The sequence below is a fragment of the Eurosta solidaginis genome, chromosome 1 (assembly GCF_040869045.1).
Source record: "Eurosta solidaginis isolate ZX-2024a chromosome 1, ASM4086904v1, whole genome shotgun sequence".
NCBI classification, from domain to species: Eukaryota; Metazoa; Arthropoda; class Insecta; order Diptera; family Tephritidae; genus Eurosta; species Eurosta solidaginis.
The window spans coordinates 302,318,297-302,341,435 of NC_090319.1; the positions used below are offsets into that span (position 1 = coordinate 302,318,297).

At 40.7% G+C, this 23,139-nt stretch overlaps 1 protein-coding gene across 2 annotated transcripts in view; it reads right to left on the bottom strand.

Annotated features, from left to right (window-relative positions):
- Crz (Corazonin) overlaps nt 1–23,139 on the bottom strand; it is an 81,437-nt gene continuing 58,298 nt past the window's right edge. Inside the window, exons 1-3 of one of the 2 annotated variants that reach the window (XM_067761282.1) lie at nt 3,663–3,737; nt 592–776; nt 1–349 (exon numbers count right to left, since the gene is read on the bottom strand). In XM_067761282.1, coding sequence (XP_067617383.1) covers nt 178–349; nt 592–770 — 351 coding nt within the window. In that variant the 5' untranslated portion in view covers nt 771–776; nt 3,663–3,737 and the 3' untranslated portion in view covers nt 1–177. Of the gene's footprint in view, nt 350–591; nt 777–3,662; nt 3,738–23,139 lie in introns of those variants that run through there. The other variant, XM_067761281.1, reaches the window with a different exon arrangement.

The following is a 23,139-nucleotide window of genomic DNA, read 5'->3' on the forward strand; positions in this document are numbered from 1 at the left end:
TTTAAGCTTTTTTGCTATATTTGCTAAATATTTTTTATTCACTTTTTTTAATACGTAATTGCGAAATCTTATTTACATTCATCTACATAATTATTTACAAACAAGCTTCTTCTCTCCAAGGTAAATTCCGAATAATTCCATAGATTGTCATCATAATAACTGGTGCCCAATAACAGTTTAATGCTTTGCGTATTCATTTGCTTCGCCAGTAGTCAAGTCCTCATATAATTCATTGGATTGATGATGATTTCCCAATGGGTTGTTACCATTACTAATCGGTGTTAAAGTTTGTACACCGGCACGAATTTGTTGAGGACTACCAAGTAAATGTTGGAGTTGCATTAAACATCTATGAATAATAAAAAATTATACAAATTAAAATACATAAATGAATTAGGCAAGTCACAAAAGTGTGGTATTCGTTGTAAAATTTAAGTTTTTCCCATGGTTTCCAATAAAAATTAAATTAAAGCGTAGGGCATACGACGAATAGGAGACCTTGTGAATTGCCTAAATACGTTTATAAATGAAATTTTTTATATTTTTTTATAAATTTACGGTTAAGTGCATGTTTAGAAGCCCTTTACATACCTTTCCAGCCTATGATCATAACTTTGCTGACTACCCAAAAGTTCTGAAATATCATCGTTTCTATGCGCATTGAATGCCCGCTTGCCATTGGTCCAACCGTGCGAATACTGAAATGTTTGTCCAGCGCATGAAGCCACGCAGCAAAGTGCAACCAGTGAAAGAAATAATTTGAACATCATGATTTTCTGGAAAAATATACAGATCTTTTGTAAGTCGGCACAACATGTGGCATTTCAGGAATTCATAAAACCCACGAAACCGTTCTATTATAGAATGTACATATATCCATACTCTGCAGAAAAAAACTATCTACTGCTAAAAAATGCTGAATAATATTTGACTCTTTACGGAATTCCCAAAAGTAAGTCACTTTTATTTAAGGCGATTTCAGTGGATTCGCCTTGCTTTTAGTTAACTACAAAACAAGGCGAATTCAGTACCAGGTGTTGTTATCCCAACAGCCGATTGCTTCTTCTTAATAATTTTCCATACAACGCCTTGTACAAGGCGAATCCATACCAGGTGGTGGCAAAGCGAATTCAACCAATTCGCCGTGCAGAAGAATGTCAAGTCAGAAGAAAATTTTCATTGATTTCGGTTAACTGACATATTATTGTAAAAGGCGTTTTATGGAAAATTATCAAGAAGAAGCAATCAGCTGTTGGGATAACAACACCTGGTACTGAATTCGCCTTGGCCTTGTACAACTATATGTCAGTTAATCGAAATCAGGACAAAAAATTTCTTTTGGTTTGACATTCTTCTGCACGGCGAATTGGTTGAATTCGCTTTGCCACCACCTGGTCGCCTTGACTACAAAAAGTCAGTTGGAAAGTCATACAAAGTTGCCATGCCACTACCAAATAAAAACAAAACGAAGCAATACTAAACAAGACGAATTGCGTACAAGGTGTTCTTATTCCATCAGGTGATTGCCTCGCCTTGATTATTTTCTATACAACGCCTTGTACAACTATATGTCAGTTAATCGAAATGAAAATTTCTTTCGAATTGACATTCGGTGAATTGGCTGAATTCGCTTAGCCAAGGCGAATCTACACCAGGTGGTGGCAAAGCGAATTCAACCAATTCGTCGCACAGAAGAATGTCAGGTCGAAAGAAATTTTCATTTCGATTCGCCAAGGCAAATCTACACCAGATGGTGGCAAAGCGCATTCAACCAATTCGCCGCACAGAAGAATGTCAGGCCAAAAGAAATTTTCATTTCGATTCGCCAAGGCAAATCTACACCAGATGGTGGCAAAGCGAATTCAACCAATTCGCCGCACAGAAGAATGTCAGGTCAAAAGAAAATTTTCATTGATTTCGATTAACTGACATACTGTTGTACAAGGCGTTGTATGAAAAATTATCAAGAAGAAGCAATCAGGTGTTGGGATAACAACACCTAGTACTGAATTCGGCTTGGGCTTTGGTATCACCTTGTATAGATTCGCCTTGATCCTAAGTCAGAAAATAATTAGTAAAAAAAAATTGTTTAATATAAGAATTTTTTTTACTTTTCACGCCGTGCTTTAACAATTTGATCGACTTTAAAAATTTTTAGTTAGCATATTTCACATACATATTTATTGGAAACCAGGTCCTAGTAAGATTCTTTTGCTGCTGTTACTCATACGCCCCATGTTGTTGTTTTGCTAACGTTTCGAACCTTGAATTTATCAGAGAAATAGAAAGATGTGCTGAGTAGAGAGAGACTTGAACCTGGAATCGCCCCGAAAAAACACTTCCGATGAAAAAAACAGCATACTTCAGAAGGAGCTCTCTCACCAATGCAAACATATAAAGAGTATAATTGTGTCTGAAAGGACCTGACCCTGTGAAGGTAGGGGCTGTATATGCGTAGTTTATGGGATACCTTTATCAATTTGAGCCGTCACCTTTGTCAGCCACACGAAGGGGGTGTACATATGCTAGTTATAAGAATAACGCCGAAAACTTGATCTGCAAATCCTGCATATGAAAGAGTGTTTCATAGCCGGTCCTAGTTTCTGTAGGAGCAATAGTGGCGACTTGGTAAATAGCCGAAAAGTTGATGAACCAACTAAACGAATTCTTGAAAATAGCAAAATCGCAGCTCAAAAATAGTTTAACAATAGCCGGAAAGTGACGTACCTTCCACTGAGCTACTCAAACACGAATATAAAGTGTTGCTTAGAAGCATACAGTACGGAATTAGTCTGCTTATAGATCTTATTGATGCTAAAATATCCTGAAGGCGACCAATGATAGGAAAATCGGAACGCGCAATAGCAGCATAGCAGATATGCTTCCATGTCCGAATTTAAGCTCCCTGCAAAGCTTATAAGGATTTTCAAATAACTTTGAGGAATAACACCAGCTCTGTAAAGATTAGGGTAGATCGCTCTGAGCCATTCGAAACTCAGTGAGGCTAAAGGCAAGGCAAAGACATCCTTAGTCTATCTTCTCTAACGAAGACAAAACGATGTACTTGCTGTCATCAAAAACAAAAATCGCGCCTTTGCAACCTATTTCCTCTCGATAGATAGAAATTCGATATCATGAGGGACTTCGTATATCTTGGAACGATATTAATAGCGAAAATAATGTTAGCCTTGAAATCAACCGGAGAATCATTTTTGCCAAAAAGTGCTAGTTTTCACTAAGACGACAATTGCAAGCTAAGGAAGAAAGAGACCTCCAATGAGCTAAGAGGGACAGGTGGAGGAAAATCTGTACTTCCTTCATTTTCCCCCATTGGTATCAACTGTCGCAAAACAGGGAAAATTGGCTTCCCTTGTTACAGAATTTCTCGTTAGTTCGTCTAGCCTGTTAGGCGCCAACTATTGATTATAGTACGAGACTCTACAGAAAGATTGACATCTATGAAGGAATCTTTATATCCGATATTGAAAGAAGGGTTCGTTCTGGAAGTAAATGATCACGGACTAATACATATTCACCACGTAATTTCTTAGCCAATAGGATGAACCATTTGACACTTTATCCGAAAAAACTACAAATTTTAAATGAAATATTCACTATGAAGAATATAACTGTAAACATTTCTTTTTTTATCTTCTTCTTACTTTGGTTTTATATCGTTTTATGTAAAAAATGTGTACTCAACTTGAGTGTTGCACTGTTTGAACTGTGTCTTTTTCAAGATGAAATTGGATTTTTATACCAAATTTGTTGCCATTCATTGAAATCATGCCGATTAAGAATCTTACCCTCGAGCATCCAACTGCCATACGCGCACACGCTTTTACGAGGATGAAAATCCTTTGCTTTTACAAAGATTAACTACAATTATCATCATCCTCATTGTTTTAGTAGAGCTTTATATTTATAGTATTAAAAAGAAAATATGCAAGAAGCCTACTCGAACATACTTGTACATATGTATGTTCGTATGTGGGAAGAAGCAGAGGTTTATGGGCGAGTGAGTGAATTGAATGAATTTGTTGATTAAAATTGCCACTTACGCCAGAGACTATTTTAAAGGTTAAATCAAAAGTTAAGAAGGACGAAGTAGGCTAAAATAAAAAGCTTAAGGAATATGCAAATTTGAGTAGGTCATATATGTTTAAAGTGTGTGATGGGGTGTGGTTACACTACTCGGTAACAATTCCGGATGCTGCAGACCCTTCTATAAGTTTAGTTTTGTAGGTGCAAGATGCAGTAACCAATCCATACGGGACCTTTGTCATGGCAGTAGACTGAGAGGTTCACCGTGACCACTCTAGAATATTCGCTTTAAGGACTTACTGATGCTAGCTGCAAATGGCTCACTATGGAATAGAATATGGACAAAATTTAACCTACCAATTGATATTGAATTCGGACGCTCTACTTAAGTAAAAACTAAAAAAAAACCAACAATTTATATTCAAAACTGCAAAAGGCTCGAATGAGGCAGGACTTTTGTATAAGAGGACGTTGAATATTCGAACTTTTACTTTGTTATGTACCTAAGCCCGGCTGGAGCATGCGCTTAGCAATGCAAAAGCTGACATTACCGTTTTTACAACAATTTTGAAATACACTGAAAGAAATGGTGCTAGTAAAATCAACAATTCGGTTCTGTTGTTCTTGACTTAACGGAGATTCGGTGAAATTGATCGAATTATGGTTAAGTTTCTTTGTAAAGCAAACAAATCAGTTTAGTCATTTCAACAGCAGAGAAATTGTCGGTCTTAAGTTAACAAAATTCTGTAAAATTGACAGATTCCTGGTCAATCTAACTGATTTTTCTGTTAACACAACTGATCTCACTGGTCATTTCAACAGCGATCAACAGGCAATACATTAGCAAATTTCAAAAAGAATTTTACGCTCACTGCGCTGTCTACTTTGTACTTATGACGATGGTGCCACTTGCTAAAAAAACACCAACACAAGTAAGGAAGGTTAAGTTCGGGTGTAACCGAACATTACATACTCAGTTGAGAGCTATGGTGACAACATAAGGGAAAACCCTGGAATGTGTTTGTATGAAATGTGTATCAAACGAAAGGCATTAAAGAGTATTTTATGAGGGAGTGGGCCATAGTTCTATAGGTGGACGCCATTTAGGGATATCGCCATAAAGGTGGATCAGGGTTGACTCTAGAATTTGTTTGTACGATATGGGTATCAATTGAAAGGTGTTAATGAGTATTTTAAAAGTGAGTAATCCTTAGTTCCATAGGTGGACGCCGTTTCGAGATATCTCCATAAAGGTGGACCAGGGGTTACCCTAGAATTTGTTTGTACAATATGAGTATCAAAAAAAAAGGTGCTAATGAGTATTTTAAGAGGGAGTGATCCTTAGTTCCATAGATGGACGCCGCTTCGAGATATTGCCATAAAGGTGGACCAGGAGTGACCCTAGAATTTGTTTGTACGATATGTGTATCAAATTAAAGGTATTAATGAGGGTTTTAAAAGGGAGTGGTGGTAGTTGTAAAGGTGGTCGCCTTTCGAGATATCGCCATAAAGGTGGACCAGGGGTGACTCTAGAATGCGTTTGTACAATATGGGTATCAAACGAAATGTGCTAATGAGTATTTTAAAAGGGAGTGGGCCTTAGTTCTATAGGTGGACGCCGTTTCGAAATATCGCCATAAAGGTGGACCAGGGGTGACTATAGACTTTGTTTGTACGATGTGGGTATCAAATGAAAGGTGTTAATGAGTATTTTAAAAGGGCGTGGGGCTTAGTTCTATAGGTGGACGCCTTTTCGAGATATCGCCATAAAGGTGGACCGGGGGTGACTCCAGAATGTGTTTGTACAATATGGGTATCAAACGAAATGTGCTAATGAGTATTTTAAAAGGGAGTGGGCCTTAGTTCTATAGGTGGACGCCGTTTCGAAATATCGCCATAAAGGTGGACCAGGGGTGACTATAGACTTTGTTTGTACGATGTGGGTATCAAATGAAAGGTGTTAATGAGTATTTTAAAAGGGCGTGGGGCTTAGTTCTATAGGTGGACGCCTTTTCGAGATATCGCCATAAAGGTGGACCAGGGGTGACTTTAGAATTTTTTTACGATATGGGTATCAAATGAAAGGTGTTAACGAGTATTTTAAAAGGGAGTGGGCCTTAATTCTATAGGTGGACGCCTTTTCGGGATATCGTTATATAGGTGGACCAGGGGTGACTCTATAATGTGTTTGTACAATATGGGTGTCAAATTAAAGGTATTAATGAGAGTTTTAAAAGGGAGTGGTGGTAGTTGTATATGTGAAGGCGTTTTCTAGATATCGACCAAAATGTGGACCAGGGTGACCCAGAACATCATCTGTTGGATACCGCTAATTTATTTATAGGGTTTTTTATTTCGCCCTACAGTACTTTTTCATTTTCTTCTACTTAATATGGTAGGTGTCACAATCATTTTACAAAGTTTTTTCTAAAGTTATATTTCGCGTCAATAAACCAATCCAATTACCATGTTTCATCCCTTTTTTCTTATTTGGTATAGAATTATGGCATTTTTTTCATTTTTCGTAATTTTCGATATCGAAAAAGTGGGCGTGGTCATAGTCGGATTTCGTTCACTTTTTATACCAAGATAAAGTGCGTTCAGATAAGTACGTGAACTAAGTTCAGTAAAGATATGTCGATTTTTGCTCTAGTTATCGTGTTAATGGCCATGCGGAAGGACAGACGGACGACTGTGTATAAAAACTGGGCGTGGCTTCAACCGATTTCGCCCATTTTCACAGAAAACAGTTAACGCCATAAAATCTATGCCCCTACCAAATCAAAAGAATTGGTAAATTTTTGTTCAACTTATGGCATTAAAAGTTTCCTTGACAAATTAAATGAAAAAGGGCGGAGCCACGTCCATTTTGAAATTTTCTTTTATCTTTGTATTTTGTTGCAGCATATCATTACTGGACTTGAATGTTGACATAATTTACTTATATACTGTAAAGTTATTTACTTTTCTTTTAAAATTTTACCTTAAAAATATTTTTTTTTTAAAGTGGGCGTGGTCCTTCTCCAATTTTTCTAATTTTTATTAAGCGTACATATAGTGATAGAAGTAACGTTCCTGCCAAATTTCATCATGATATCTTCAACGACTGCGAAATTACAGCTTGCAAAATTTTAAATTACCTTCTTTTAAAAGTGGGCGGTGCCACGCCCATTCTCCAAAATTTTACTAATTTTCTATTCTGCGTCATAAGTCCAACTCACCTACCAAATTTCATCGCTTTATCTGTCTTTAGTAATGAATCATTGCACTTTTTCGGTTTTTCGAAATTTTCGATATCGAAAAAGTGGGCGTGGTTATAGTCCGATATCGTTCATTTTATACAGCGATCTGGGATGAGTGCTTAGGAACCTACATACCAAATTTCATCAAGATACCTCAAAATTTACTCAAGTTATCGTGTTAACGGGCGGACGGACGGACATGGCTCAATCAAATTTTTTTTCGATCCTGATGATTTTGATATATGGAAGTCTATATCTATCTCGATTCCTTTATACCTGTACAACCAACCGTTATCCAATCAAACTTAATATACTCTGTGAGCTCTGCTCAACTGAGTATAAAAACACCAAAATAAGAAAACCACCAAATCGAAAAGCCACACAAAATGGGAAAACAACAAAAAACTAGTTTTTCAGTTATCAATACAAAACGAAAAACTATTTTTTGAATTTACTGTGCAAAAAATAATGAGAAAACGGGACACCTATTCATCGGGTACAATTTTGCAACTTCTCCTCCAAGCGAAATGCAAAATTATGCCCTCTTGTTGCAAAAGGGCAGTGTCAAGTTAGTACACCCATCATGACTCTTAAGTCCTATCTCTTTATAGATATGAGCAACTTTGTGGATCTAAGCATTTGCACATGATCTTAAAAATTTCACGCAGTCGTACTTCTATCCACGCCTTTCCTTTTTGATTTATTATATGCAACTCCTGCCATCTATTGATTTCTCCCAACAGGATTGGGATGTCCTGCATCCTCTATTAAAAGACGCTCTACTGTCATGAATATACGGACATCAATCAATCTACCGCGAAGCCTTAAGCCTTGTTGCAGTTTTTAAAACTGTATTCTTGGCCATCAGGTAAGCTGGCGGGATGTGCAAAATTTTATGCAATGCTGCTGTCGGGCTATTATTTAAGGATCCCGTTCAACTTATCATTATTAATGTTCACTTAACAGAACACATCCCGATTCTGTCCACGATTGCTCGTCTCGAGACATTGTTGAAAGTTCCGGCAACGTACAGGAAAACACCTGGATCATATTCTTGGCATTACAGGGCTTTCTCTATGTTCATGACCAGCCTATGCAATGCTGTATCGACAGAATTTCCTTTGGTGTAAGTATGTTGTGCTGAAGAGGATAACATGGAAGTGAAGTTCGAAAAAATCATAAACCATACTCACATGATATGCTAAATTCTGAAAAAGTCCCATGATACAGTAATGGGTATGCACCATATCTTGGTCGTTTTAAAGCTGACCTCGACAGGTATTAAATAAGCTGCCTGTATGCATCTGCGTCGTTGTGAAATGACGTTTAGCTACACCATCCGTACTTTTATAATTATAATGGACCTCTACGGCTTAAGTAACAATTAGCTACAATCGATTACAAGAGCTTGAAACCAACTATCAAATTATATATGTAACTTATTCTTAGGTGCACTTGCAGAACATTTGAACTCAGAGATCAATTAAAATTTTTTTAAAAATCTAAGAGTTTGAAGAGTGCGAATGCCGTGATATGGTGGTAGCGTGCTTCGCCTACCTCACCGTAGATCCTGGGTTTAAGTCCCCGGCAAAGCAATATCAAAAATTTTGAATTAAGTTTTTCCCGAGGTGGTCGGGCATGTAACATAATGGTGCTTGTTGCCAGATCTATATCCGGCAAAGGACCATCAACATCGTTATCGCTACAACAACGCAAATCTGAAACGAAAATCTGAAATCGCTCCTTGCATTACTATTTTTTTTTTTTTGTTTTTTTTTTTTCAATACATATTACACTTCAACATGTAAGGAAGGCTAAGTTCGGGTGTGACCGAACATTACATATTCAGCTGCTAAATTACTGCTTGCAAAACTTTTAAATTAACTTCTATTAAAAGTGAACGGTGCCACGCCCATTGTCCAAAATGTTACTAATTTTCTATTCTGCGTCATAAGGACAACCCACCTACCAAGTTTCATCGCTTTATCCGTCTTTGGTAATGAATTATCGCACTTTTTCGGTTTTTCGAAATTTTCGATATCGAAAAAGTGGGCGTGGTTCTAGTCCTATTTCGTTCATTTTAAATAGCGATCTGAGATGAGTGCCCAGGAACTTACATACCAAATTTCATTACGATACCTCAAAATTTACTCAAGTTATCGTGTTTACGGACGGACAGACGGGCAGACGGACATGGCTAAATGAATTTCTTTTTTCACCCAAATCATTTTGATATATAGAAGTCGATATCTATCTGGATTAGTTTATGCCGTTACGGGATACCGTTATGAGAACAAAATTAATATACTCTGTGAGCTCTGCTCAGCTGAGTATAATTAAGTAAAGTTGACTAGAGTTTTACCCAGCTACTTGATCGATAGCATACAAGCTGATGCTCGGCTTAGGCCGGGTTTTTCAGTGCGAGTTTAAACTCCAATTAAAGTTTACTAAAGCTGCAGCCCTGCCTCGCAAATCGAAAATCGAATACTAAAAGATATTCATGAAAATGTATATGTCTTCTTTGCTTTTCTTAGGCATTCAGCTTATAAATGTTGATATACGGTTATAGGAAAAATAATATGGTCTCCCTTTAAAACGGTATTGTTCCCAACTTATGTTTATTTATTAGTTTTTAATAATTCCAATTTAAGATATCGTTCTAACTGTAACACAAACTATATACCTACTTATACATTTCAAAGCTTACACAAAGCTCCCAACAATTAATCAAATTTTCATCAGTTTTCCAGACTTATTAAAAACTTTCAAAAAATTTCTGAGTGTGCAGTTCTGTAGCTTATCTAACTGTAGTGTAAAAATGTGCAAGTTTCAAGAGGGTGTTCGCATTTTTTCCATACACCGCGTGAACAAAATTTCTTTTTATATGGAAGATATGGGCAACACCCTCGGGGAAAAAATTTAAAAAATTAACGGTAATTCTCATCTACTTGAAACTTGCACACTATTACACTACAATTGAAGAGCTTCAAGAATGTCGCTTCCCAAGGCAGTCGGTTCTATGTACCGGAGCGACTCGGGATTTTTCCCGACCAAGGACTGTCATTTCAGTGTGACCCCATTTAATTTGTTTCGCCCCTCCCACAAATTGTCATCCTCCCAGCAGCTCCTTGCAGCAGGACTGCTACATATTCTCTTACTCCGGGAAGGTATCGAACCCAATCCGGGTCCGTCTCCTGACCCCGGTCATGAGAAATGGTTTTGCTGCATCTGCCAGAAAAGAATCTTTTTAGGACGGTCATACTCTGTTCAGTGTGTCTCGTGCAAGGGATGGTTGCATCGGACAGGTTGTTCTGGGCTTGATCCCAAAACCCGACGTCCACGTAACTTTTATAAATCTTTTGTGGCTCCTTGCTGTTCACGCCCAAGGGCGTCCCGTAGTCTACGCCTAAGCGTATCCCCACTACCTTCCAGCAGCTTCGCTGCTCAGCAAGCCACAACAAGTACCCGCTGCTGCTCGCGCCCCACGGCGCCAACAACTCAAACAGCTGATACCACTCATAACTACTACCTTCGTAGTAGAGCTGGTAGCAATGCTGAGCATCAGCCCCTGCCCCCGTCTTCTTCTCCCCCCCCTCTGGCAGCAATCGTGCAGGTCAGGGAAACAGACTCTTAGTCCCTGCCTCCGTTTGCACCGTCTGCCAGCACAGAATATATAGGTTTGCGACATCCGCTCAATGCAGCTCCTGCCTTGGGTGGTGCCACTTTCCTAGATGTTCTGGTCTCCGCGACGGCAACCCCTCGACGGGTTTCATCGCGCCATGTTGCCAGGTCGCAAACCCAAATCATCCGGGTACCCAAATGCTTGCCCAAGGGCGCCCAGTCCCAAGGCCACAACAGCAATTGCGTCCTGGCCTTCCACAACCTAGGCGTAGTCACCCCTCACTTACCCCTAGAGTGGCGGCGTCACCCCTCATGCACTTCAGAATTCTGCAGTTCAACTGTAATGGACTAACTGGGAAGATTACGTAGATAGTCGATTTCATGAAGCGGCACAACATCCGCATTGCTGCGATTCAAGAGACTAAACTCACAGCAAGATCTGCATTGCAGACCTGCTCTGGTTATAATGTCCACAGGAAAGACCGCGAGAGCGGAAATGGAGGCGGCCTCGCGTTTATTATACACCACTCTGTGCAATATCATATATTTGATCCTGGCATCGACCGCAGTGACAATGTCTTAGAACGTTAAGGCCTATCTGTCCGGTCAGGCGATGCAAATCTAGAAATCATCAACATCTACATCCCTCCTGTCACCTGTTGCCCCAGTGGATACCGCCCTAATATCGAGGCCTTACTCACTGGCAACAATCGCATTATCTTAGGCGATTTCAATGCCCATCACGACCTATGGCATTCAAACCTGCGGGCGGACAGTAGGGGTGAGATGTTGGCGGATGAAATAGACGAAACGACGTTCTGCACAATAAACGGAGACGCCCCCACACGTATGGTAGGAAGCTGTCATAGCTCGCCAGATATCTCAATCGTAAGCGCAGAACTCGTAAACTGCGTTAACTGGCAGCCGATGGTAACATTGGCATCCGACCACCTGCCCATACTTATTTCGTTCGAGCGTACCGCCGACTTCATCGTCACCGAAAAACGCACTTTCATAAACTTCAAAAAAGGAAAGTGGGAAGAATATAAATCTGCAACAGACAGCAGCTTTGCTGCCCTCCCTATCCCGACTGATGCCCGCCAAGGGGAGCGTACCTTCCGTAAGGTCATTGAATCCGCCTCGGCACATTTCATTCCCGCCGGGAGAATTCCCGAAATCCGGCCCACTTCCCGGCGGAGGCCGCGAGCTTAGCGAGGGAACGCGACCTTATAAGACAGCTTGATCCAGGCGACCCCCAAATAAGGGATATAAACCAACGAATCAGACTGCTTGTGGACGTACACAAGCGGGCGAAATGGGAAGAGCACCTAAGAGGTTGTAACCTCTCTACCGGTGTAGGTAAACTTTGGTCCACCGTAAAGTCCCTATCGAATCCGACTAAGCACAAAGACAAAGTTTCCATCGCCTTTGGCGATAAGGTGCTGTCGGATGCGAAAAAATGCGCGAGCGCTTTCTGCCGACAATATATAATGCATCCTACGGTCGACAAAGATAGACGGAGAGCCAATAGACACGCACATAAACACAAACTCAGCGCGTCACCAATTACCATCACCGCTAGAGAGGTTGAGGACGCCATTGGTCGCGCTAAACCATCCAAAGCAGTGGGCCCAGACGACATAGCCATGCCGATGCTTAAAAACCTAGGGAAAGAGGGTTTCAAATATTTAGCGCATGTCTTCAACCTGTCTCTTTCCACCTTTGTCATACCCGAGAAATGGAAAATGGCAAAGGTGGTCCCGCTACTAAAGACTGGGAAACCAGCTAACGTAGGTGAGTCATATCGTCCGATATCTCTCCTATCGCCAGTGGCAAAGACGCTTGAAGCCATTTTGCTCCCTTATTTCCAAGCACATTTGCAGCTAGCCCCTCATCAGCATGGCTTCAGAAAACTCCATAGCACTACCTCCGCGCTAAATGTCATTAGCACCCAGATAAATTGCGGGTTGAATCAATATCCCCACCATAGAACAGTACTCGTAGCGTTAGACCTATCAAAAGCTTTTGATACGGTCAACCATGGCTCGTTACTGCAAGACCTGGAAGGGTCCACCCTTCCCCCATGTCTTAAAAGGTGGACCGCAAATTATCTGGGTGGTGGGCATGCATCGGTGCAATTCAGAAACGAAACATCAAAACAAAGGAGAATTAAACAAGGGGTGCCACAGGGTGGTGTCCTATCCCCGCTTTTGTTTAATTTCTACATATCTAAGCTACCTTCACCACCGGAAGGAGTCACAATCGTTTCCTACGCCGATGACTGCACAATAATGGCCACAGGCCCAGGCCCAAAGATCGATGAGCTATGCAATAAAATAAACGGCTATCTCCCTGATCTCTCCAGTTTTTTCGCCTCGCGAAACCTGGCATTGTCACCGACTAAATCTTCCGCGACCTTATTTACAACATGGACGCCCCAAATGTCGACCATATTGAACATCCACGTCGATGGCACTACGCTACCGACTGTCCTACACCCCAAAATCTTGGGTGTGACGTTTGATCAGGATCTACATTTTGGTGTGCACGCAACCGCAATTGTTCCAAGAATTCAGAGCCGTAATAAAATCCTCAAATCCCTTGCTGGCAGTACCTGGGGAAAAGATAAAGAAACGCTCTTGACCACATACAAAGCAATTAGCCAGCCGATTACGTGCTACGCGTCACCCATATGGTCGCCAAGCCTAAAAACCACCCACTGGAAGAAACTACAGGCCTGCCAAAATACTGCTCTCAGAATCGCCACGGGCTGTCTTCTTATGTCCCCAGAACACCATCTGCATAATGAGGCGAGAATACTCCCCATCAGGGAGAGAAATGAGATGCTGACCAAACAGTTTCTGTTGAATACCCAGAAACCTGGGCATCCCAACAGACATCTGATTGACGAACCAGCACCGCCTAGGGGCCTAAGGAGCCATCTCCGTAAGCATTTTGAGGAAATACGGCACCTGAGAACCCAGCCGTATGAAGCGGAAAAACACAAGCAGGTCCTTGGTGAACTCCATAGACAGGCGTCGGACCTTTATGTCGGGAATTGCCCGGTGAATCCAGTACTTGAAGAAAAATATCCAGAACTCGCAGAAGAGGAACGCATACTCCCCAGGGAAACGCGTGTCACTCTTGCTCAACTTCGTTCTGGATACTGTAACAGGTTAAACTCTTACCTATCCAGAATCAACCCCGACATACAAAATGTATGCCCTGCTTGCAATGTGTCCCCACATGACACCAACCATCTCTTTAATTGTAATGTGGAACCAACGCCTCTAACACCCCTTTCCTTATGGTCCACCCCTGTTGAAACGGCAAGTTTCCTTGGACTCCCGTTAGAGGATATTGATGACAATTTGTGATCGGTCGCGGCTATTAGGTGGGGCGAGCATTGCTACAACAACAACAACAGCTTCAAGACTGTACATTCATTACATTACATTTGATTAATTTAACCAGGCATGCTTATCCAACGAACCGACTTAATAACATTAAATCTAGGCTTTATAAGAGGTTCAAGAAATCTGGAGCATCTGCAGACCTCTCTAAATATCTAATAGCTCGTTCTAAATTTCACCGTCTTAATCAGCTTTGTTATAAAAATTACTTGAGTTGTTGTAAAGCCCAATTTTTTAGAAGTCCAAAAAAGTTTTACAGTTTCGTAAATTCAAAGCGGAAAACTTCTGGGTATCCTTCCTCATTAACCTTTGGAGGTAAAAAAGCTTGCACTGATGACGACGTTGCTGAACTATTTTCTGAGTTCTTTAAGTCCACGTATACATCCAGTGGTTTTCATTCCGGTCAATATCCCTATCACTTAGATAGCTCAAATTACATTAGGAATCCTGCTGTTGATGGTAATATTGTTCTTCAGAGTCTTCAATCTTTGAAGCCCACCTTTTCTCCGGGACCGGACGGTGTTCCTAGTTGCGTGCTTAGGTACTGCGCCGAAAACATGTATGAGCCTATTTTAAAATTATTTGAGCTATCTCTGGGATCTGCGTCATTCCCGGCACTTTGGAAACAGTCTTTTATTATACCCCTGCATAAAAAAGGTAGTAGGTCAAAAGTTGAAAACTACAGGGGTATTGCTAAACTTTCAGTCATTCCTAAAGTCTTTGAACAGATTGTCACCAGTCAACTGCAATATCAGTGTTCTAGTCTTTTATCTGCATACCAACACGGTTTTATTCGTCAAAGGTCAACCACTACAAATTTGCTTGTATTCACCTCTATAGTTATGGAAGGATTTTTAGCGAACAAGCAAACGGATGTCATCTACACGGACTTCAGCACAGCATTTGATACCGTCAACCATGAGTTGCTTATTCATAAGCTTGATTTACTGGGCTTTCCGTTTCACCTATTAATGTGGCTGAAAAGCTATCTTTCTAACCGGACCCAAAAAGTCCTGTTCAAGTGCAATCTGTCGGAATCGTTCGGAGTTTCCTCCGGCGTACCCCAGGGAAGTCATCTAGGCCCTTTGCTCTTTGCCCTTTTCATTAATGACTTGCCACAGACAATATTATATTCCCATACTATAATGTATGCGGATGATGTAAAACTTTGCTACACTTACTGTCCTACCGATTTGAGTTCCTTGGATATTCTTCAGGCCAACTTGGACTCGTTCCAATGTTGGTGCACAACAAATTTACTAGCTTTAAATTTCTCAAAATGTAAGCATATGACATTTCACCGAGTGAAGCCAGCATTGAAATCTTATGTAATAGATGGTACGTCTTTGGAGCGTATATCTATTGCAAATGATCTAGGTGTCCTTTTTGATCCGAAATTGAATTTTAACATGCATATTTCATCTATAGCCAACAAAGCGTTGGGTTTACTTGGATTTGTTAAAAGATGGGCTAAAGAGTTCGATGATCCGTACCTCACTAAGGTTCTTTACACATCGCTGGTTCGTCCAATACTCGAGTATTGCTCATGCGTTTGGTCCCCTGTTTCTAAAAAGCATATAAAGCGTCTTGAGTCAGTTCAAAAGCAATTTTTGATATTTGCATTGCGCGGCCTTAATTGGGACTCAAATCTCCACCTTCCTCCATACAGAAGTAGACTTCTTCTTATTAACTTACCCACTCTGGAAAATCGGAGAATATTACTGGGGGTATTGTTCATCCATAAGCTCATTATTGGAGAAATTGATTCCGCGGACCTCCTCAGCCGCTTGTTTTTTGCGGTTCCCCCTAGAGTATCCAGACTCTACGTTCCTTTCTATTTACCCCTTTGTCGACGAAAATTTGCTAAAAATAATCCTCTTCTTATCTGGTGCGCGCACTAAAATGACTTGTATAGCTGCATCAGTCTTGAATGTACTTTTGCCACTATACGTAATGCAATACTTGCCTATCTAATTTAAGAGATACAAGCTAATTTAATTTGCCGGCATTTTATTCCTTCGATAAAAAAACAGGAACTATTTCGCTTAAGGATGGAGGAACATTTATCAACATGTATCATTAAGAAGGAACAAGACAGTACTGTGTTGATTGGAATCTGGTGCATTCCAACAACGTAAAAAACATGCTTTTTCATGAGTCACTGACCGGAATCGTATGCATTCCGGCAGTATAATCTTATGGGTCAGGCATCGAGCTGATTGGAATCCGGTGCATTCCAACAACACAGGTCATGTTACTTTTATGCCTTTTGATGGCGTATCCTCATTACACACTCTTAGCCCTGCCGGACTCCCATGACATGCTGATTGGAATCTTGTTGCATTCCAACAGGGAGATTGGAATCCACTGCATTCCGAAATCATGCTGAGCGGAATCTGATGCATTCCGCCAGTATAAGATTTCGGCATAAGATCTTATTTCTACTCAATTTCTTATTATTAATATATATTGAAATTAAATAGTAATGTTCATTAATATTTCTTTGTTTGTAATATAACATTGTTGAAATCTCGATATATCTTAAATTTTATCTTTTGAGTTGCATATTTATATATCTTTTATATTATGCAGTCGACCATAGTTTGTCGTCGACTTTAAATAATAAATAAATAAATAAATAAATATGCACTGTTAAAAAAAAAAAAATAAATAAATATCATTTCGTTACGATAATTAACGTTAATAAACGAAACAAAGTCATTTCGTTTCGTTTATTAACGATAAGAACGTCAAATTAACGAAATGATTTTGTTTCGTATTCTGCCCTATCAAAACGAAATCAAATCGTTTATGTTGATTATTAATTTCAAACTATGCTGGCAAATCTGATTGATGGCGGAGTCATTAAAGGTGAAAGCATTAGCCAAGCTGATTGCAACTTTTATCATGAATTGTGACAGTGCGAACATTTCTCAGAGTATTTTTGAAATTACCACCAACGAATTACACAAACAAATTACATGGAGTTTGTGTGTGTAAGTCCGCTCGCTGTTACCACCATACTTCACCATGGCTATAGCATTGCCAGCACAATTCAAACATAAAGTACCACGTTTTTGTTAACGTTTTTAACGTTAACGAAAGCTTTTCGTTTCGGTAAAAAACGAGATACAATTTATCTTGATAATTTCTTTATCGATAATATTTCAAAGTGTTTCAACGGAAACGGTGGAAATTTTTTAATAAACGATTAGCTTAACGTTAAGGTGCATCCCTGAATTTAACTTTAAATTTTTTATAATTATACATATATATATGTATGTATGTGGTTTGTGTTATAGTTCGGACTATGGTTATAAATGAAAAATGTTATAAATGAAAAGTGAAAACGCTCTTTCATATACAAAGTTGTTATGCACGGGGTTTGGTTTCATTTTGTAAATTTGTTTATTTTTTCACAAGCTTTTGACCACAGGCGCAAACAGTAAACGCTATATCAAAAGTGACAACTCACGGCCTTGCCATCGAGAAAAAATGTATGCAATTTTATCTTAGAGTTGTATTTTCAAGCAAAGTGGTGGTTAAATAAGTTAAGTGATTTTTGTTGAAACTTTATTTTGAACCGAACCGAACCATTTTTTTGGGGTGGTTTTCGGTTCGGTTTTTGGAGTTAAGTAAAAAAAGGTTCGGTTCGTGGTTCAGTTCAAAGCCCCGAGTCGTTCGGTTCATGAACCGGTTAGGTTCGAACCGGTTTTCAGCCCTGGACTAAAGTTTTACTTTCCCCTTTGTTCGATAACATGAAATTTGGCTGCTCATCTCAGCTTAAGCGGCTGAAGTGGTAGGGTTAAACTCTAATCAACTTAAACTGAAGTTTAAACCTGCACTGAAAACCGGGCCTTAGTTTTAAAGGCAACAACGCGGTTCAGCAAATGGGCCCTGAATTTAAGGAAAAGGACTTCCTAAATTTTTTTAACTTTTTATTATAATATTAGCTGTGTTTTTTTACATCTATAGATGTTTACGCTTAAACTTTATATGGACTGAAAAGCGTCAAACTTTAAATACACCTCTGAAATTTCTGCTCATAAAAATGTGTACTACTAAATTTTAATACGCATTATACTCAGATGTAACTGAAATATGTGTCTATGTTTCATCTCTACACTAATTCTATGTATCACGTCTTAAAATGGTGCGTGTCCACTATTCATCACAACTGATTCAGCCATATCTTATACATTATGGCCACCAGAGGTTTGTGTCTCCGATTTTAGGTACACCCTGTTCTGTAGCTAGTTATTTAACCACTGCCGCTAGATGTGTATCCTAAGCGAGGATAAGCATTTTTTTATGCGCAAACGTAAACGTATAGCGTGTAAAAAAACGGCTATTATAGCGAAAAATTTTATTCATAAACAACACTTCGAAGTGGAAGGAGTAGGGTCTGCGGTATACTGTGCTGATCCGGAAATAAACAGATCCTACAGGCTTCCGGATTACTGTAATGTTTTCCAAACGTAAATAGTAGCCGTAACCAAAGCAGTAGAAACCCTAGAAGAAACTGGCCCAAGCTGCAATCGTGTTAACTTTTATATTGACAGTCAAGCAGCAATTAAGGCAATAATTTCGCGTAGCACAGCATCTAAATGCGTGTTAGTGTAAGCAGTCCCTGGATAGAGTCGGGACATGGAGAAGCATACATCTATATTGGGTCCCAGGGCATATGGGAATAGATGGGAATGAAAAAGCGGATGAACTAGCTAAAAAGGGAGCATCCCTTGAAGCTTTCTCCGTAGACGTCCCAATTAGACTGGACGAAATTAAGCGAAGGCGAGAGGTACATATGATCGACCAAGCAGGAAAGGCGTGGGTTCAAGCGCGGAGCTGTAAAGTGTCGAAGATTATGTACAGGTCTTACAACCTTAGACTAACAAAGTTGCTTTTATCATTAAAAAGAGAGGACTGTAGACTCATGACGGGTATTCTGACTGGAAACTGCCTTCTGGATAGCAGATGTAGGAAGTGCGGGCTGGAGGAGAAAACGTTCGAGCACGTTCTGTGCTCTTGCCCTGCGCGCGTCAGGCTAAGACTTCAGCTATTAGGAGTGATACAGCTGTCAGATCTAGAAGCAGCAAGTGGCTTAAATCCTAGGAAGCGTCTAGTATTTGCCAAGAGGGACGGAGTTATTTTATAACATAGGTCCTGGTTTTTGATAGGGGTTTTCAGTTTGGTCGTTAAACAAACTTCTGGTAACACTACGGACTTATTCAGTCTATGTGAGGTCCTCATGGACCGGCCAGTTCAACCTAACCTAACCTAACGCTTCGAAAATTCAAACACCTACCAAACAGCCGAATATACACATTGATTGAAAGCCAGATTAGACTTCCTTAACCCTAACGCCATAGTCGCAACCATATCCATATCCATAACCATCTCAATGTGATCGATTAATGATGCCTTAACATAAAAATCGTAAAAATTTCATTAAAATGAAGAAAACACAAAAAATTACAAACATATTCCACAAAAAATGAGTCCTTCAGTCATAACGTATCCAAAACGATGAAGAAAATCTACAAAAAGTTATTAAATTCACCAACTCAAATATTTTTAGGTTATGGATGTGGCGCACAAATCACACATAGAAGATTGCGCATTCACCAGTTCAAAATTACTTCGTTCTAGGCATATACGTCACGCTTGACTTGACACTAATGGATAATACGTAAATATGTGTGCAGCCATAATTTTGTATGTAAATATGGTTTAACAAAAACCTATTTTCCAACGTCCTTACAACTTTGTCGAATATATGTAGGCATACAGTTGTCGTGAAAACAAGTTTTATAAAAACGGCTGCATATTCACATAATTGCATTCATACACACATATGTACCTAAATACACATTGGTTGCTAAAATCAAAACAAACGAATGTCCAATTACAATGTCCTAAACAGCTCTTTGTATATACACAGAAAACTACATACTCGACGTCACTATACAAAATCACGAACGCACACTACATACATACATGAGTATTCGATATGTTCGATTTTCTCTGTACGAACAAGGCAAGCAAGAAATGAAAATTACAGGCCAGCCTTTGCGGACAGAATAGCAAAACGTATAGTTTTCTAATCTGGATTCTCTAGAGGAACACCTACATATTTCAGCGCCTTGTTGCAACTCTACAGTGCGCCCTGTTGTTGTTGTTGTTGTAGCAATGCTCGCCCCACATAATAGCCGCGACCGATCACAAATTGTCATCAATATCCTCTAACGGGAGTCCAAGGAAACTTGCCGTTTCAACAGGGGTGGACCATAAGGAAAGGGGTGTTAGAGGCGTTGGTTCCACATTACAATTAAAGAGATGGTTGGTGTCATGTGGGGACACATTGCAAGCAGGGCATACATTTTGTATGTCGGGGTTGATTCTGGATAGGTAAGAGTTTAACCTGTTACAGTATCCAGAACGAAGTTGAGCAAGAGTGACACGCGTTTCCCTGGGGAGTATGCGTTCCTCTTCTGCGAGTTCTGGATATTTTTCTTCAAGTACTGGATTCACCGGGCAATTCCCGACATAAAGGTCCGACGCCTGTCTATGGAGTTCACCAAGGACCAGCTTGTGTTTTTCCGCTTCATACGGCTGGGTTCTCAGGTGCCGTATTTCCTCAAAATGTTTACGGAGATGACTCCTTAGGCCCCTAGGCGGTGCTGGTTCGTCAATCAGATGTCTGTTGGGATGCCCAGGTTTCTGGGTATTCAACAGAAACTGTTTGGTCAGCATCTCATTTCTCTCCCTGATGGGGAGTATTCTCGCCTCATTATGCAGATGGTGTTCTGGGGACATAAGAAGACAGCCCGTGGCGATTCTGAGAGCAGTATTTTGGCAGGCCTGTAGTTTCTTCCAGTGGGTGGTTTTTAGGCTTGGCGACCATATGGGTGACGCGTAGCACGTAATCGGCTGGCTAATTGCTTTGTATGTGGTCAAGAGCGTTCCTTTATCTTTTCCCCAGGTACTGCCAGCAAGGGATTTGAGGATTTTATTACGGCTCTGAATTCTTGGAACAATTGCGGTTGCGTGCGCACCAAAATGTAGATCCTGATCAAACGTCACACCCAAGATTTTGGGGTGTAGGACAGTCGGTAGCGTAGTGCCATCGACGTGAATGTTCAATATGGTCGACATTTAGGGCGTCCATGTTGTAAATAAGGTCGCGAAAGATTTAGTCGGTGACAATGCCAGGTTTCGCGAGGCGAAAAAACTGGAGAGATCAGGGAGATAGCCGTTTATTTTATTGCATAGCTCATCGATCTTTGGGCCTGGGCCTGTGGCCATATTGTGCAGTCATCGGCGTAGGAAACGATTGTGACTCCTTCCGGTGGTGAAGGTAGCTTAGATATGTAGAAATTAAACAAAAGCGGGGATAGGACACCACCCTGTGGCACCCCTTGTTTAATTCTCCTTTGTTTTGATGTTTCGTTTCTGAATTGCACCGATGCCTGCCGACCACCCAGATAATTTGCGGTCCACTTTTTAAGACATGGGGGAAGGTTAGACCCTTCCAGGTCTTGCAGTAACGAGCCATGGTTGACCGTATCAAAAGCTTTTGATAGGTCTAACGCTACGAGTACTGTTCTATGGTGGGGATATTGATTCAAACCGCAATTTATCTGGGTGCTAATGACATTTAGCGCGGAGGTAGTGCTATGGAGTTTTCTGAAGCCATGCTGATGAGGGGCTAGCTGCAAATGTGCTTGGAAATAAGGGAGCAAAATGGCTTCAAGCGTCTTTGCCACTGGCGATAGGAGAGATATCGGACGATATGACTCACCTACGTTAGCTGGTTTCCCAGGCTTTAGTAGCGGGACCACCTTGGCCATTTTCCATTTCTCGGGTATGACAAAGGTGGAAAGAGACAGGTTGAAGACATGCGCTAAATATTTGAAACCCTCTTTCCCTAGGTTTTTAAGCATCGGCATGGCTATGCCGTCTGGGCCCACTGCTTTGGATGGTTTAGCGTGACCAATGGCGTCCTCAACCTCTCTAGCGGTGATGGTAATTGGTGACGCACTGATTTTGTGTTTATGTGCGTGTCTATTGGCTCTCCGTCTATCTTTGTCGACCGTAGGATGCATTATATATTGTCGGCAGAAAGCGCTCGCGCATTTTTTCGCATCCGACAGCACCTTATCGCCAAAGGCGATGGAAACTTTGTCTTTGTGCTTAGTCGGATTCGATAGGGACTTTACGGTGGACCAAAGTTTACCTACACCGGTAGAGAGGTTACAACCTCTTAGGTGCTCTTTCCATTTCGCCCGCTTGTGTTCGTCCACAAGCAATCTGATGCGTTGGTTTATATCCCTTATTTGGGGGTCGCCTGGGTCAAGCTGTCTTATAAGGTCGCGTTCTCTCGCTAAGCTCGCGGCCTCCGCCGGGAGTGGGGCCGGATTTCGGGAATTCTCCCGGCGGGAATGAAATGTGCCGAGGCGGATTCAATGACCTTACGGAAGGCACGCTCCCCTTGGCAGGCATCAGTCGGGATAGGGAGGGCAGCAAATCTGCTGTCTGTTGCAGATTTATATTCTTCCCACTTTCCTTTTTTGAAGTTTATGAAAGTGCGTTTTTCGGTGATGATCAAGTCGGCGGTACGCTCGAACGAAATAAGTATGGGCAGGTGGTCGGATGCAAATGTTACCATCGGCTGCCAGTTGACGCAGTTTACGAGTTCTGCGCTCACGATTGAGATATCTGGCGAGCTATGACAGCTTCCTACCATACGTGTGGGGGCGTCTCCGTTTATTGTGCAGAACGTCGTTTCGTCTATTTGATCCGCCAACATCTCACCCCTA